General features: G+C 40.0%; 1 protein-coding gene across 1 annotated transcript; it reads right to left on the bottom strand.

Moving 5' to 3' along the window:
• Positions 1-657: 657 nt before the first annotated feature.
• Positions 658-14,300, bottom strand: CNIH1 (cornichon family AMPA receptor auxiliary protein 1). The gene is made up of 5 exons (XM_063290521.1): positions 14,091-14,300; positions 9,283-9,351; positions 5,036-5,148; positions 3,888-4,031; positions 658-2,431 (listed from the first exon to the last, which is right to left on the bottom strand). The coding sequence occupies exons 1-5, from the start codon at positions 14,169-14,171 to the stop codon at positions 2,404-2,406; spliced, it is 435 nt and encodes a 144-aa protein (XP_063146591.1). The 5' UTR covers positions 14,172-14,300; the 3' UTR covers positions 658-2,403.
• Between the last annotated feature and the right edge of the window lie 2,026 nt (positions 14,301-16,326).

Below are 16,326 nucleotides of genomic sequence, written 5' to 3'. Positions count from 1 at the left end.
ATGTGCTCCATTGTATATTTTGCTAAAAAGACATGTTTCAATTTGGTGGTTTGATCGGTTTGCTGCTGTTCTTCTGTCTATTTACCACTTCAAAAAGAAAAAAAACTGTTTTGGTAAGCAAGTGCATATGCATGACTAGCAATTACTGTTTTGTTCTACGGCTGTGAGTGCTCAGAATATAAATGTAATTTACATTTAGGCTGTAAACGATGGCTGTCGGACAGGGAGGAACTTTTTTGTGCTTTCCAGAGTAGGGCTCCTTTCTCAACACACTCCTGCTCTCCACTAATTGTATTGCTGATAAATGGCAGGTTTTAGATGTAATAAAAAGTGGAGGACGAAGCCATCTTGCAAGAGAGCCTATTTTAAAAGGAACAGAGAAAATGGAATAGTGATATAATTGCTCTATTATAAATAGCCCCTTTTTTTGTAGAGTAAGCTCTGGAAAGTATACGTTTTTCCCCATCTTGAAAGGAGTTCTGCCATTTTTACAACGTCGTGTTTAGTAAACTGACAAACTGATGTATAGGAACAAACACGTTCACTGCTTTAAAAAATAGGAAGCAGACTTTTTGGTGAAGGAAGGGATGGAATAGGCCAGAGGCCTTATCTGGCATGTATTCTGTAATACAAGTTTCAATACCAAGGGTCATAATATGAAGGACAATCCATTATTTTTATTCTTAAAATGCTACATGTCTCCCAAATAATGGTGCAGCCAGCATTCAAGTTCTTGTAAAAATTCAGTACTACTATAAAAGATAGAAAATATCAAAAGCAGAGATACTTTTCCATGTGAACATATCGCTAAGGATACCTCACATATTTAAAGGAGTGATGTGGATAATTTCAGAGGTTTTCCGCAGCAACTTGCATACCTAGAAACTGCTGCATCACATGAACATCATTTGACACCAAGCACTAGCCTAAATAATTTGACGTTTAAGATGGTGACACAGCTCTCATAACAGAATATGGATACACATGTGTTCCATATCTTTATAGCATTTTGGCAAACTCAACCTATTTTAAAGAAGCAAGCTTCACAGCTATTCAAAATGCTCAAAAATGTTTTTAATAGGCTTTCTAATTAAAGTTCTCCATATTCACTCCTTTTTCACACATCTTTATAGACCTAAATGAAATAAAAGTTTCCTTATTTGCACCTAAGAGAGATCTTGTAGCTCCCTTGTTCTTGGACTGCAAAGGGAAGTTCCACCATGAATAGATTAAAATGCTTTCCAACAAGGTGAATCAAATTCAGTCTAGTTTAATGATCTCCTCTTTTTTCTCCCAAGATTATCCATTTTCTGAAGTGCTTTAAATCGGAAAGTACATGATCTAGAAATCTCTTGCAGAATGAAAGCATAAATAACCTGTTCCAAAGACCATGCTCTTACTTAAAAATAGAGTTTTCTTTTAGGACCAGAGCAAAGTTTATGAATGTAAAAATCCCAGCAATCAGCAGGTGCTAAGCAATCCACTGGAGAACTGTAGCCATGCTTGCTCAACAGCTAACTGCCTATGTTTGAAATGTTAACATTTGGATCTGGTAGCAATCTCTCTCTCGGAGATTTTTATTGTGTGGCACAGCAAAGAAATCTGCCAAACCATGTGGCATGTGTGACTCAAAATGTATGCCATGCACTCTCAAAATGATTTTTTATTATATTGGCTTCAGATGTATGGCAGTTTGAGACAGTTGCAGATGTTTTTTTAAAAAAATAGACTTCAAAATGAGCTCTACTTTCCCTAACATCCATTTAGCCTGGAAAACTAAAGCAAGGAACATTCAGCTTAATGTTTCATGTTAATATGAAAATGTTGATCCATGCATATTATAGGAGAATATCCTAATAGTAAAAATAGAACTACAACTCTTCCTGCAGTTGTACTTATGTATTCATCTACGTGACACACAGAGGTTACCTAGGAGATAACATACAGAAAAGTATTCAGTGTTTTAGAAATGGTGACTACAGTTGACAGTGAGATGGAAGTCCTTTATCCAGATGAGCCACTATAAGGTCCAGTAAGCAAAAGAAAAAAAAAATTCCTCTCTTTTACTAAGGACAGTAATTTACACATTTTTACTGAAGATACGACTGATCCTTATGGAGGGCAGGAATAAAACTGTCCAAAAGCCAGAGGCAGTTGTATTACGTTAATTTATAGGTAATTCTTGCCACTTTAAATATCCCAATTGAAAAAGTCTCTCCATGAGTATTAAAGACTAGGTACTTTTGGACGGGAGAAAACCATAGAAGAGGAAGGCATTTTTCCTATGATCATCAGGTTCCACAGCTAAATCTTTATACCAGATTCTTCTTCAAAGATAATCCTTTGCTTTATGGCTTTTCTGCATGCACCTTTTCTGGAACCAAGTCCACTGTACATCACCCTTTAAGAGCTCACCAAAACATAAATCATGCTGTTGGAAAGAGAAGAATAAAAAATAAAATATATTTCTGTTAAATTTTTGTTCTGTTTCATTGGAGATTGACAACTAGTAACCAACCTTTAAGCTTCACTGTTGGGCTCACTAGGCTTACGGCCAGATACTTCTACTGGCATATCCCTCCTATCACAGGAAACCTGAAACCAGTCTCATTTGTACAACAGTATGGTCATAACTGCAGTGCAGCAATTGAAAGCTTCTGCCAAGAAAAGGTGGCACGTTTTTCCTCTCCCAAGCTGATACACTGAAAACAGTACTGGCTGTTCCAAATTTTTGGCTGTGGCCATCATTTTAGCTCCAGTGATTCACCAAAGTTAATTACTAGTTCCCACCATATCATAAATGCATTATTTGCAAGGCTTATTCTCAATAACATAGCAATCAACCAAGCAAATACCTTTTATACTAAAGAGGATGCATATCTCCAGAATAAATCAACACGAAGTTCACCACTTAACTCTGTTGTTAGTAGCTGACATTATCCTGATATCAAATCTCAACATTATAAAACATTTTAAGTTTTTAATGTTTTAAATAACTGTACAATTTTATTTTTATTTCTGAAACTGAAAACAGGTTTGGTCTAAAGTAAAGCCTCTGTCCACATAAAGCAATTTAATAAGCAACATACAAGTAGAACACTTTTCCCTGTTTCTCTAAGCCTGACCCTGACAAAAAGTCAGTGTCACGGCTGTGTTCCAGGACCAAAAAGAATCAGGAATTACCTATCCCTTTCATTGTTGAATCAACAATGTGACACACAGTGAGTCAGTATGGTATTGCAGTTTAAAGTGCTGGACTAGAACTGGAGACCCCAGATCCATCCTCAACCCAACCTACTTCACAGGAGTTCTGCTGTGGAGAAGAAGTAGGAGGAAGCAGCCATGTGTGGCACCTTAAGCTCCTGAATTAAGAGTAGGATATAAATCAAACAATATGCTGCTGGGCATTCATCAAGGTCCCTTCTCCCTTTCGTGTGTGTGTGCGTGTGTGCACATGCGTGTGTGTTTAGGGAAGCCACCATGTGACAAAACGAAGCTTTAGCCTCAAACTTAATATGTATTTCCAACAAGGTCTCTAAGCTACTCATGGACTAAGCAGGCTTTCTTAGAAAATAATGTAGGTTACCACAACTGATGTATAATTTCTATTATGGTATGCAAGTGATTCTTGTCTGGACTCACCATGGCAACCATTTTATGAAAATGCCGTAACATGCTGTCAAAATATTAAATGTGCCCAGTGATCAAAAAGCTTGGGACTCCCCTGCTTCAAGCAAATGAATTTTAAGTGCCTGGGCTTTTAGCACTTTTTAAAGTCATTGCTCTAATTCAGTAAAAACACCTTTAAATTTTTATTTTGCTTTCCTACGTTGTGTGTTCAACTACTAGAAAGACATTTTATTAGAAACAGTACACTGGTGACTTACCCATATAGGTAGTAAAAAAAGGATAGAAGATAAAACGCTAGTTTGCACCACCCTTCCTTCTGACAATATGCTAAAATATCCGCATTCATAATGGTTGTGGGATCATAGAGTCCTGGTCCACTCATTACAGGCCTACTCATATACCTGAAAAAGTGAATTGGTATTTTAAAAGCCACAGGAAAAATTAGTTTTCTCATCAAGGAACTACACCTATCATTACACCGTAGTGTTTTCTACCCTGTCATTTATTTCACATACACAAAATTCCTTAATTCCGCAGTAATGAAATAATTTTTTGGTGCCTTCGAGTCTGTTGACTGCCTGGCAAGTCCTTGCAGTTTTCTTGGCAATATTTCAGAAGTGGTTTGCCATTGCCTCTTTCCTAGGGCTGAGAAAGAGTGATTGGCCCAGGGTCACCCAGCTGGCTTTGTGCCTCAAGCAGGACTAGAACTCCCAGTTTCTAGCCTGGTGCCCTAACCACTACACCAAATGGGCTCTCAATGAAAGAATATGCACCATTAAAATGGAAACACTCTGTTCAGTTTATCTCTGCCAAGATTCACAGTTTCTGACATCAAATGCACTGAGCAAAGGGCTAGCCTGAAAGGATAAGACTAGTTTCATGAAACTCAGGCCTAACTCTCAAGCTTAAGTGAAGCATCCTTTATGATCATCCTATGGTCTTTCTAGCTGAGACAAGCAAGAATGCAAAAGGGGTAGGGCTTGTAATATCTGGCAGAAGGGTAATATCTTTCTGAATGTGCTGACCTGATCCCTCTCTTTTTCATGTTATTGAATGGAAGCATAAACATTATTATGTTTTATATCAGTTTCTTTGGGGGTAAAAGCACAAAACAGCAGCATTAAGTATGAGCAGTGACAGCAAGATCACAACTGATCTCTGATGATGATATAGCAGGAGAAAGCAACAAACTGTTATCTTTCTCTTGCTTCCCTTGGGATCTTCCAAAAGCAAGGAATGGAAGGGGAAATTGAACACAGCCTCCCGTCTGTCCCAGCAGACCAAGTAATGTTGGGGAGCAGGATTTAAGGGACAGGAAAATCCCTGTAGAACAATTCATACAAAATGCAGTACACTAAAAACAAAAGCCACAAGTAAAGTTATACCAAAGGATGTTCAAAATTACCTCCAAATGTGGTAAGCCAGTAATGGCATATTAAGACTCAGTGTAAGCCATTCTGTTGCACACAAAAACATGACACAGAAGAATGCATGGATGAGATACTCTGGAAGTACAAGCTGCAAAAGAAGACAGGTAGTTAGATCATCCTCTCTTCAACTTTTTGTGCTCTTAAAATAAAGACAGCATTATTTATGGGAACAAGAAGGAGGTGAAGTAAAAGAAGACCATTAGACAAAATAAGCCAGTGGAGAAAATGTCAATCTATTGTGTCATAATAACCGGTAAGTGTTACACATACTTAGAGGAACTGAATAAAACTGTTAACATCTCTTATGGAATTTGCAGTATGGACTTTGAAATCACAGCACTATCACTTACACATACCTTCCAATTTCAAACTGTTGTCCCAGAGATGTTAGATTTATTCTACGTAATTTCCATCCATCTGCATATTACATTAGCAGATGGCATTTAGGTACCTTGTGAAAGCTGCCTATGTATCTCTAATTAACTGCAAGAAGGACACTCTTTTAGGAGAGGTCAGTAACCTTGTTACTTTTCTATAGATGTTACTTTTCTATAGAAATAATGTTAGTTAAGGTTTAACTAAGAGTAAGAGATTAAGTTATTACAATATGCATTTATATCTGTGTTGGAGAAGGTCGGCAGTCACTTTCTCCTTATTTCTTCTTGCTATTCTTGCACTTTTTAGTTTTTCTTTTAGTTTTTTATTCAAGCTTTTCTGTACTTTGTATTTTAACTGTATTCTGTAACTGTAATAAAGTTATTAAAAAAAGGAGTGGTCAGTAACCTCTTGGAATAAGTAGGCATATCTGGCATTTTAAAAAGTATTGTAGATTTCAGTATTGAGGAAGGGGTGGCTAGTCACAAATTTTTATTTAGTTTGGCCTGTCACAAAAAACTGGATGCAATCTGCATCTTTTTATGTGAGAAACAAAGACAGGAGGGCAGAGAGAGGGACGCAAAAAAGGAGAGTGAGACAAACACAAGAACTCACACTCATATAGTTGGGGGAAGGCAGACAAAGTTGAAGGGAAAAAGACAGAAAAAAAGTTTTTCAGGAGAAGTTTCTATTCAAATCTCTGAAGGAAAAAAATACTCCATTCACTTGAATGGGAGGGGCAAATTCTATGCTGCTCTTCTCCATTTTTAGCTTTCACAAACTATTCAGATCAAATAGTTGCATATAGAAGTTATAGAGCACTGTGCATGTTAATATATACACATACACAAAGGCCTAAATTTGGGCCTAATTTAGGCCTAAATTTAGGCCTAAAACTGTTGCACAAACCACTGTATACAGATATAAGCAGCAGCAATTCCACTGTGAAGACAGGAGCAATTAGAAAAAAAAATAATCTCTGTCTATATTCAATCTTTCTAGGACCCTGGATTTTATGTTCTGGAGAAAACTTATTTCCAGTTCGTATTTCTGATATTCATTTCTTAACCATCATATTTTTCAATAAAAGCCTAATATAGAGAGTTCTGATTATATGGGGTCCTGTTATAGGCAGCTAGACTGAACAAAAAATGTGCAGCTATTCACTGTAACAAAAGCCATTGATGATCTGATGTTCTTTGATTTATCTGAGTTTGCAGAAACAAATGAATCTAGTGTAAAAGACTTCACACAGACTTCAATCAGCGTAGACTCAATAGATTCAAATTGCACTTCTGCTGAACAAGGTTAAACTATGCAATAACTATGGAGACCAAGATAGCAGCTGAAACCTCCCTTGGAATCACAAGCTCCCCAGCTCCTCTGACACTGTATTTTTTTGGGAAACCTCTATTGTAAAAAAAATCAAACAGGATGCTGGCATACTGCAAAGCAAAGCAGCAGCCCTCTAGTATCATCTTGATTTTTAAGGATAACATGGGGCCCATAGACATTCCTAGAAAATAAAGACAGCCAGGCCAGTGCTTTGTGTGAAAAATGTTTCCAACTGCCCAGAAACAACATAAAGGAAAGTTGAAGGTGGTCAGAGAGACTGGCATGGAATAACCTCATCAGTCTGCCTTCTGATAAGGGATGTTTTGTGATTAGCCATTCCATGAATAGGTAAGTCAGGTCAATGGCGGCTTGTTTATGAGACCATCCATGGCATGTAGTACTAAGCAAAATAAAAATCATAGAGTCATTTATTAAAAAAATATTTTAAATTTAGCAATTCAGTCATAAAATATCAAAAACTGCATTGAAAAGCTAAAATTCCTACTAACGTTGGCAATTTATTTTTGTTGTTAGTTTTTCCTGCATATATTCCTAAGATGCTACATTCCCACACTAAGGTTTCATTTATGCCACCCAATATGCAAAATCTCTCATCAAATTTCTCTCTGTATTAAACAAAATAGCCCAGAGAAGTACAACATGCACATGGTAATATATCTTTCTTAAAAGTCTGATAAGGGGATGCACAGATGTAGTGAAAGTCTCTCTCCCTTGCACGACAAATGAAGGATGAACCGAGAAGGGTAAACTGTTCCATGCACAGCTTCTATACAGGTTTACTTCTTCCTTCATTAGAAAAATAGGGGAACATCTTTCAACAGTCAGTCTCGCTTCACAGTAATTTTTTCTTGTTCACCAGTTTGCATTTGGCACTTATGCCACTTCCTGTGGCCCAACTTCAGCAGGACTCTGGGATATGTTATACAATCTTCTAGAGGATTGCTATCTAGTCAGGTCAAGTCAAAAATATATGGAAAGAAACAGAAGTCTTTCCCAAACCTCTCAAGTATACAGTAATTTGTTACTAGTTTGTCAACAAGTGAATGAGAAGCATTTTAAAGTAAAGGTGGAAATAATGCATATGAAGCTGGAAAACTCTAAGGAATTTGGTTTTGGTCCTCTAAGGAATAAGGAGTTACTGGTATAAATGTGAGCAAAGAATGGTGGGTACTAGCTAAACCGGTAAATGCAGATTAGAATTAACGTTTTACCAATCACATAGACAAGGCAGAGTTTGGATCCCATCAGGAAAGGCCTTCTAAAAAGTCCAGGGACTGCAGGCTATTCAATACTACAGCAAAGTCTTCTTCAAGCTAAGCTTGATACAGAAATGGTTTGCCACTGGCTTCTGGAATGCTCTGTCAACTTCCCAGGTTAAGCCTACAGTCCTGGTTCCCCCAGAGATCTCCCATCCAAGTCTTAACCAATCCAAATCTAGCTTAGCATCCAGGTCCACACAAGGTAAGCCAAATATTGCCACCTATCAGGACAACTTTAAATATAAACATTTTGGAAATGGGCACGTAACTCACTAAGATCTAATACAGCTGTACTTGTCACAACATGGAAAAACAGAATTGGTGGTATTAAACATACCCATGGCAGAACCTGCAAAAAGTGTCCTTAAGATCAGGGTGGGCAATATGGGAAAGGTACCGTTTCCACTATTACACCACAGGTACTATTTCCAAACTATCTCCATGCAAATCACCTACTGTAAATCAAGAAGCCAGAACTGAATGAGTATACCCTTGCTCCCCAATTCCAGGATGAATTCCCTTAACTGTGGCTTAAATCTATATCGGCTCTAATCAGGACCCCAACTTAACCATGGTTCATGATATAAATTAAATTTATATATTCTGATTAAGGAGAGAGATGGCATTTATTCTATTTAAATAAACATGAATTTATTGAATTGTTGACATCAAGTCCTGTCAATAACTCTATTATAGAAGAATTTAAGCATGTAACAGTTTTCCCCAACTCTTATTAAGCAAGTGCAAAATTCAAAAAGTTATTTCAATCCCTGAACAGACAAAAGACAAGCAAATGAACAGGCACATGGACCAAAACAAGAGTTAACATAAATCATAGACATGTTCCTAATAAATGGAAAGCAAAGAAGACTGTGGGATTAAAACATTAAACTAAAAAGCAGTACACACCTTGAATGCAATTTTGACTCTTTTAATCTTTTTAACCTTTTCAACTGTCTTTGTGCAGAAAACGTAAAAAGCAGATTGAAAGAATGTTAGTGTGACCACTGACAAGTTCACCAGCAGATAAATAAGTCAGAATTTCAAGAATGGGGGGTGGGGAAGTGTGAAAGAGTATAGGGAAACAATTCTACCTAAAAATCTTAACTCCATTAGATACTGTACTATCAAATAATATGTATGTTAAATAGTATGTATGTTAAATCATCATAAATCTACCAAAAAAACTGACTAGGAATTCATGAAGAAAGTTCTGTCTCATATGAACTTACAGGATTAAGAGTATTACACTGGTCTATGGGATTCTTGTAGTCAGTCTTCAGCTCATCAAAAGCTATAATCTAAAACAAAATTAAAATGGTTAGGTAACAGTGTAAGAGCTCTTCCCATCCTAAAGTCCAGCATTTAGAACAGCCCAACTTCTAGATGCAAATTTTGATGGAATCTCCTATGGAACTGACTCATCCAGCTAGCTTCAAGTAGTACTAAATAACTAGGCTTTTTAAAGCAAATTTTAAGAATTCACTCATATCCCCTATACAGTAGCAGCATCCATGCCTTCCACCCCGCATTGAATAAGACAATTCAATTCATATGGAGTTGGATCCTGACTGAGCACATCACAGTGAGCTGACTGAGGCTTCATCTGGTCCTATGATCTAGGTGGGGGTTCACCTTGTCACTCCTGAAGAAGTAGACAGAATCTTGAGTTCTAGCAACCCAGCGATCTGGTTATCAGATCCGTGCACCTACAGGATGATTAAAATTTCCTGGGAGGTGGTGTGTGGCTGAGTCCGTGCAATGATAAATGCTTCTTTATGTCAGGGAATGGTGCTATCTGCCTTGAAAAAAGGTGGTGATATGCTATCTCCTATAAAAGCCACTGTTGAACATAACAGTTCTGAACAACTTTTGTCCAATCTCCAACATTCCCTTTCTCAGGAAGGTTGTTGAGAAAGTGATCAGGTTGCAGTTTCAGAAAGCCTTGGATGAAATGGATTACCTGGATCCTTTCCAGTGGTGTTTCAGGCTGGGACAGCACTGACTACACTTGTGGATGACCTCTAATGGAGACAGGATGGAGGCTGTGCAAACCTGAATCTTCTTAATCTCTTAATGGCTTTCAATACAATTAATCATCATATCCTTCTGGGGTGGCTACGGGGATTAGGGGGCACAATGTTATAGTGATTCTCTTTTCCCTCAGGCTGGTTCCACTTGGTGATGGTCGGGAGGAAGGGAAGGTTGATCCTTTGGCCCCTTATCTGTGGGATGCTTCAGAGCTCAACCCTCTCACCTCTCCTGTTCAATATCTACATGAAACTGCTGGGTACAGTCATCTGCCAATGCAGGGTCCAATAGCATAAATACACTGATGATACTCAGTTGTACACATTGATCCCAGGCCAACCAAGCAATGTCATCAAAGCGATGTCCCAGTGCCTGGATGCTGCAAAGATCTGGATGGGGAGGAACAGGTTTAAGCTCAACCATGGCAAGATAGAATGACTATGGGTTTTTTGCTCTCACAGTAACAGGGATTTTCCATCTTTAGTTCTGGACAGGGTTGCACCTCCCTAAACAGAACTGGTACACAATTTGGGAATCCTCTTGGATCCTCAGCTCTTGCTCAAAGAGGAGGTGGCAGGTATAACCAGGAGGGCCTTCACCCAATTTGTCTGCTGCACCAGTTGCACCCTTACCTGGACCAAGATTCCCTTCTCACAGTCACTTCTACCTTAATCACCTCACATTTGGACTACTGCGATGTGCTCTACATCGGACTGCCCTTGAAGAACACTCAGAAGCTGCAATGATCCAGAATGCAACTGCATAGGCAGGTATGGACGCACCATGGTACACCCATGTGACACCTCTGCTACATGAGCTGTGCTGGTTACCAGTAAGCTTCTGAGTGCAATTCAAAGTGCTACCCACCTTGTATGCTTCTGCAGAGTGGGCATGCTCCAGGTCCCATCAGTGAAAAAAAAGTCATTTAATGGGTCCCAGGAAGTGTGCCTTCTCTGTTGTGAAACCTGTCCTCTGGAATATTATTCTTCCAGCAGATTGTGTTGCCCCAACCCTGCTGTCCTTTTAGTGGGCCTTGAAGACCTGTCTCTTTCCCCAGGGCCTGGATGAGGAGTGGTCTTGACTGTCTGTATTATCAAGACTTGAGGGTTTTTTTTTTACTTTTATCAGATGCCATCTTGCTGGGAATTTTTAATTGGTTATTTTTATTGTACAGCAATCAGATTCAACTAAGTTGGGTGGCTCTATAAATTTGATAAAATATATAAATAAAGTTTGTTTTTAATTATTTGTGTAATTTCAGGATAAAGGAAAAAAGAATACACTGTGGACACAATCAGGTAATCCAATTAAAATGTCCATTCCATCTATTTTATAGTATGGGTGATTGCTGTGAAGCAAACTTGTCTTCACAGTCCTCCAGACTGATAGCTTCAGTCTTCTCCAATGCACATCTCTTGGTGTCAGACAGGATCCTCCAGGGTAAGGATGTTTATCTTAGCACATAATTAAAGGGGATTCCCCCTGGCCTCTATCCTTCTCCAGAGGAAAAGGTGTTTGCCTTTTAAAAATCCAAGGAGAAGCAACATCCTGGGGCTAAGAGAAGCTAAGGAGATTGGAATCTACTAAAATCTGGAAAAATCCAAGGAAGCAACCAGGAAATGTTTGCTTCATTGATCAGTTCATCTCTAAAGGTTAGGTAACAGGTGTGAGCTAGAAATATTGTATAAGATTAGTGTTATTTTGGAATGTGTTTTAAACTTTATAGTCTCTGATGTATATTGTGTATTTTCTCTGTGCAAGCTCAGAGCCTCCATCTTTTAGGTAACAGACCAATACATCTCATAGTCCACTCAGAGCCTTAACTTTTCCTATGTGTTTTTCCACTGGAGACTCTCTTGAGATGCTCTCTATGATTTTCACAACTCTCTATCTTTACCTCCTCCACCACCATTAATTGTTTTGCACATGACTACTTAAAATGAAAAAGGAATCTTTATCTTTTATCTTTTAAATAATGTTAATTTTGTCTATATCTTGTGAGATTTGATTCTGATTTCACTGCTGAGGGCTAATTTTCCTATTCACATGTCTTCTGCTACAGAATCAAGAGATAACACTACAGAATTGATTTTATTTTTTTCCCTTTTACTTGCCAATAAGGCACACAGATTGTCAGATCCCTCTCTCAAACATCAAGGGTGTGGGGAGATCAGCAGGTAAAGACATCCCCTGAAAAATAAGTGGTTGCAGCAGTAACTAGGCAGTAGTTACACCAAGGCAAGAAGGTGGGGCCACACTGTGTAGTCTCAGAGGGCTTCTGGGAGAGGAGGTTTGAGTCTTCTAAGCTTTCACCCTACATGCTCAGCCCTGCCACTAGCCTGCTAAAAACAGTCTTGATATACTTTCACACAAAAGCATGATACATTTTATCCTGAGGGTATTAAGATAGCACATTACAATTCTGTATAGCGTAATGCACCCACCTACTTCCCACATAAATAAGGCAGAGACTGCCCCATCTAATTTCACCTCTTCCAAGATTCCCCTCTCCTACAATTCTAGTCCCTTTTATTTCACAATAAGCTTTAACAGTCCCTGGCCAAACCCCATGATGTCTCTTGTCCCACAAGTTACTACTCTTTCCATATTTTCCTCTTTATTCTACCCATCAGTCCAATTCCAGTTCTTCAAACACTCATTAAAAAATGATGTATCAAACTAAAATCCCACCTAGTTCAGTGTCTTACTTCCTACAAAGACCACTGTGAATTAACAGCTCTCCTGTTGTGCCTGGCAATTGGCACTCAGAGTCTAACTGCCTTCTTACTGGTGGCAATATACAGGAAGCATGGTGGGGCCACCAGGGGTGTGCAGAATGACAGTGATCTACTTCAGGGGGACACTTCACCCTTGTCATAACAAGGTACATCATTACACTTTGACAATCATCAAGATGGAGCTGAGACAACTCAATTGGTCATTTCATTTTACAAAAGAGGTTGCTGTGCACAGGCAGGAATCCCTTTGGCTGCTCAACTAGAAGTGAGGTAGCCACTCTATTCCACAACTGTGCAGCAAAATGCTACCCTTCCTCAATAAGGTGCTTTGTGGGGACGATTGTGGAGATGCTCCAATCAAAAGGTTCCTCACAGCAAAGCAACTTTTAAAAGCTCTGTGCAGCCCTAACACGCTTGATAGTTTGATCCTTCTGAATGTCTCTTGAAGTCATCCAAACACAACTTATCACTATATCCTGCAGTATGAAATTACATAAATTATGGGTTCAGGAAGTAATTTGTTTTTGAGTTTTAACTGTCCTATTTTAAATCTTTTCTATATATGGCATCTTTTTTAAGCTTAACCACTTTGAATATCCCACAAACACAAACATGGAATATAAATCCATGTTTTAAATACCTTAAATACCTTTTAATTTCTCTGAAGTGTTAGAGCACTACAAAAAAGAAACACTTTTTCCTATTCACTTTCCCCAGGCATTCTTTAACATTCTTCTAACATGCTCTCTCCCTTCTCCATTTGTAAATTGGAGCTTCTAGATGCACCATCCTTTTTCTACACTTTTTCCAGTTCCACAAAAGTTTTTTTTTTTAAGGATGCAGAGATGACACTACGTGCAACACTTAAATGCGGTCACGCCTTATAATTGCAGAAAACCATGACGGCGTCCTTTTCATGCCCGCTGCGCACATGGTCCACGTTCTCACGCTCCCCAAGACCCCGCTGGTCTCTCCCTGCCCGCTCCGGTCTCGCCAGGATAGATGCAAAGTTCGGCTTTGGGGGCCCGCAGTGCCTCGCGTGACTCTTCTCTGTCGTGGCGCCACAATTGCCAGTTTTTAATGCCCGCCCCTCCACTCTTCGTGGCCACTTTGGGGTTTAATCTCCCTGAGAAATTTAGCGCCCCAAGTGAACGGGCACTTCCTTCGCTTCCCCCAACTCCAGGCAGCCCCTTGTCTACATTCATCCCTTTCTTCGTCCCTCTCCCTTTACGCCCACCGCCCCAGATTCCCCGCGAATGCCCTCCACTCACATGCCATATAGCGAAGAAGATAAGGGCAGCGGTGAGGAGCAGCGCCAACATGTAGCAGAAAGCAGCGAACGTGAACGCCATGGCGGCGGCGGCGGCGGCACTAGCTCTAAGAAAGCCGGACCCGACGGCGAGGCGCGCGGAAGTTTCTGGGCCGGATCATTCAGGGCGGCCGCAGAGGCCCCGGAGGGGGAGCGACAGAGGCGATCGACGTCAGTGCGCAAGTGCACAAGGGAGAGAACGCCGCCGCCGCCGCCTTCACTGACCGGAGGAGCGCAGCGCAGCAGCTACTACTGGACGGCGGTGGAACTGCAACGTGTCTCCATCCCCACCCCGGGATGTTTGTTTCTCGCACCCCCGGGAAGCGAGTTTCACGCGTGACGCCCGCAATATGGAAGTCGCGCCCGGCGTTCTCTTCCACGGAAGAGCAGCGTAGCAGGAGGACGCATGGAGAGGAGGGCGTTATTTGCCGGGGTCGCGTCCGGGTGAACGTGGAAGCTGAATGGGCTTCAGCACCGGAGGCATGTCACGCCTGTACGGAGGGGCGTTTACAACCTGCAGTCGGCACCGTTAGGAAGAGGGCACGATTACAATTTGGAAACCTTTTTCCAACCCCAGGAAAAGGGCTTGGGTTGGAATTTGCCCGGGTTCTTCAGTATGCTTTATTAGGAATGGGTTTATAGCAGTCCTGGATGAGTCGTTACTAAAGTTCGCTCCTTTTGTACATTTAAGGTTAGATTAAATTAAAAATTCAATTTTGTTTAAAAATATAAAATTAATTTTATCATTGACTTGAGTACATGAAATGAGAGTGTTGCTTTTGTGGAAGTATGTTTTTTTTTCAGAATTCATTTTTTAATCTGGACAATTCATTATATCTTCATTTTATTTTTACTCTCTCTTTCCCCCAATTTGGTGCTTGGGTGTGAACTCCCATAACCCCCACATTCAGGGTAGGAAAGGTGAGATCGTTTTGCTGTGGATGGACTCCATTTTTTTAAATTAGCGTTTCCTTACCTAACCAGCATCTCTTGATACTGCAAAGGCTCGGCAACCTTTAAACTGTCTCGCATGTAATCTGCATAACCATCCTCTCCCCTCCTTCCCACCCCCCCTCATCCAGTTGAAATCCTACATCCGTTTAGCTGCTCAGTGCGTCTGATGGAATGAGCTGTAGCTCATGAAAGCTTATGCTTGTGAATAACATTTGTTAGAGCTGAATGTGAATAATGTTTGTTAGGGATTTTGGGCTATCCTACAATTTTGACAGTGGGGAAACCATTGGAAGACCTCTGAATGGGCATGGGGGTGTGGTGACTGATTATCTGCCATCAAGCCAGTGCCAATTCTTAGTGACCACTCATTTTCTCCATGAGTTGAGAGTTTACAGAAAGCTTTATTGCCTGAATGGCTTAGTAATTGTACAGCTCTTAAGGGAGATGTCTCTTGGCACTGTGGGGCCCAGCTGTTGCATTGGGAATCCCAGCTAAAAAATGAGGTGGGGGAGAGAGCAGCAAAAATGTTGTGAGACCTCAGCTTCATTGGATATTTGGTGTGGTCTATAAAGTGACAGGCAATGCCTGGTAAGATTCAGCTGCTAGGGCAGTTGGTATCTTTGTGTGGGAATGCATTTTGTCCTTTGCTTCAAGCAATATTTTTTTGAAAGGTTAAATTTTAAAGTATATGGCATCCCAGACATCTTGTACTATAGGGCAGCGTGTCAGTGGATCAAATAAATGCCAGCAGATGAAAATGGAACATTGATCTTCAGAGGAAAACACTTACTGCTGTATAAATAAGAAAGGAATAATAGAGAATAATTTATTTCCACCCTTGGCTTGTTTAGGAATTTCCCAAAACTACTTCACCCAAATTCAACAGGTGCCACCAATTTTCCATCACACAAGGTTTGTGGGACAGGAGGAATTGAGATAGGATCAGCCTATCAGGCACCTGCCAAAAATAGAACTTTTTAAGGGTGAAGAGAGACTAGATTACCCACTGGAAAATCCATCTGTTCTTTTTTTTCCTGAGTCAGTGGTGCTTCCTCTCTAGCACACACATTATTTTGAGAGCAGCTTCTGGTATGGCAAATCTGAAGATCAGTGGAGAAAAAAAAGTGGTTTGCATGCAGGTGGAAGCACCTCCTTCTGAATTACTTAAAATACTTTAGAGGTGATCTCACACATTTCTTATTTATTGTGCTGTTCACCCAAGTGTCCCAGGAAGATCATAAATG

Source organism: Candoia aspera, chromosome 1 (genome assembly GCF_035149785.1).
Source record: "Candoia aspera isolate rCanAsp1 chromosome 1, rCanAsp1.hap2, whole genome shotgun sequence".
Taxonomy (NCBI): Eukaryota; Metazoa; Chordata; class Lepidosauria; order Squamata; family Boidae; genus Candoia; species Candoia aspera.
This window is presented reverse-complemented; position numbering and strand designations above follow the sequence as displayed.

Bases quoted from the DNA above. Each gene is read 5' to 3' on its own strand.
- CNIH1 (XM_063290521.1), bottom strand. From the start codon at position 14,171: ATGGCGTTCACGTTCGCTGCTTTCTGCTACATGTTGGCGCTGCTCCTC. The intron at 5,149-9,282 runs GTAAGTTCATAT...CTTCTTTTGCAG, and splicing joins AGTGTAATACTCTTAATCCT to CTTGTACTTCCAGAGTATCT. The intron at 2,432-3,887 runs GTAAGTCACCAG...TCTTTCCAACAG, and splicing joins TTTTTTTACTACCTATATGG to CATGATTTATGTTTTGGTGA.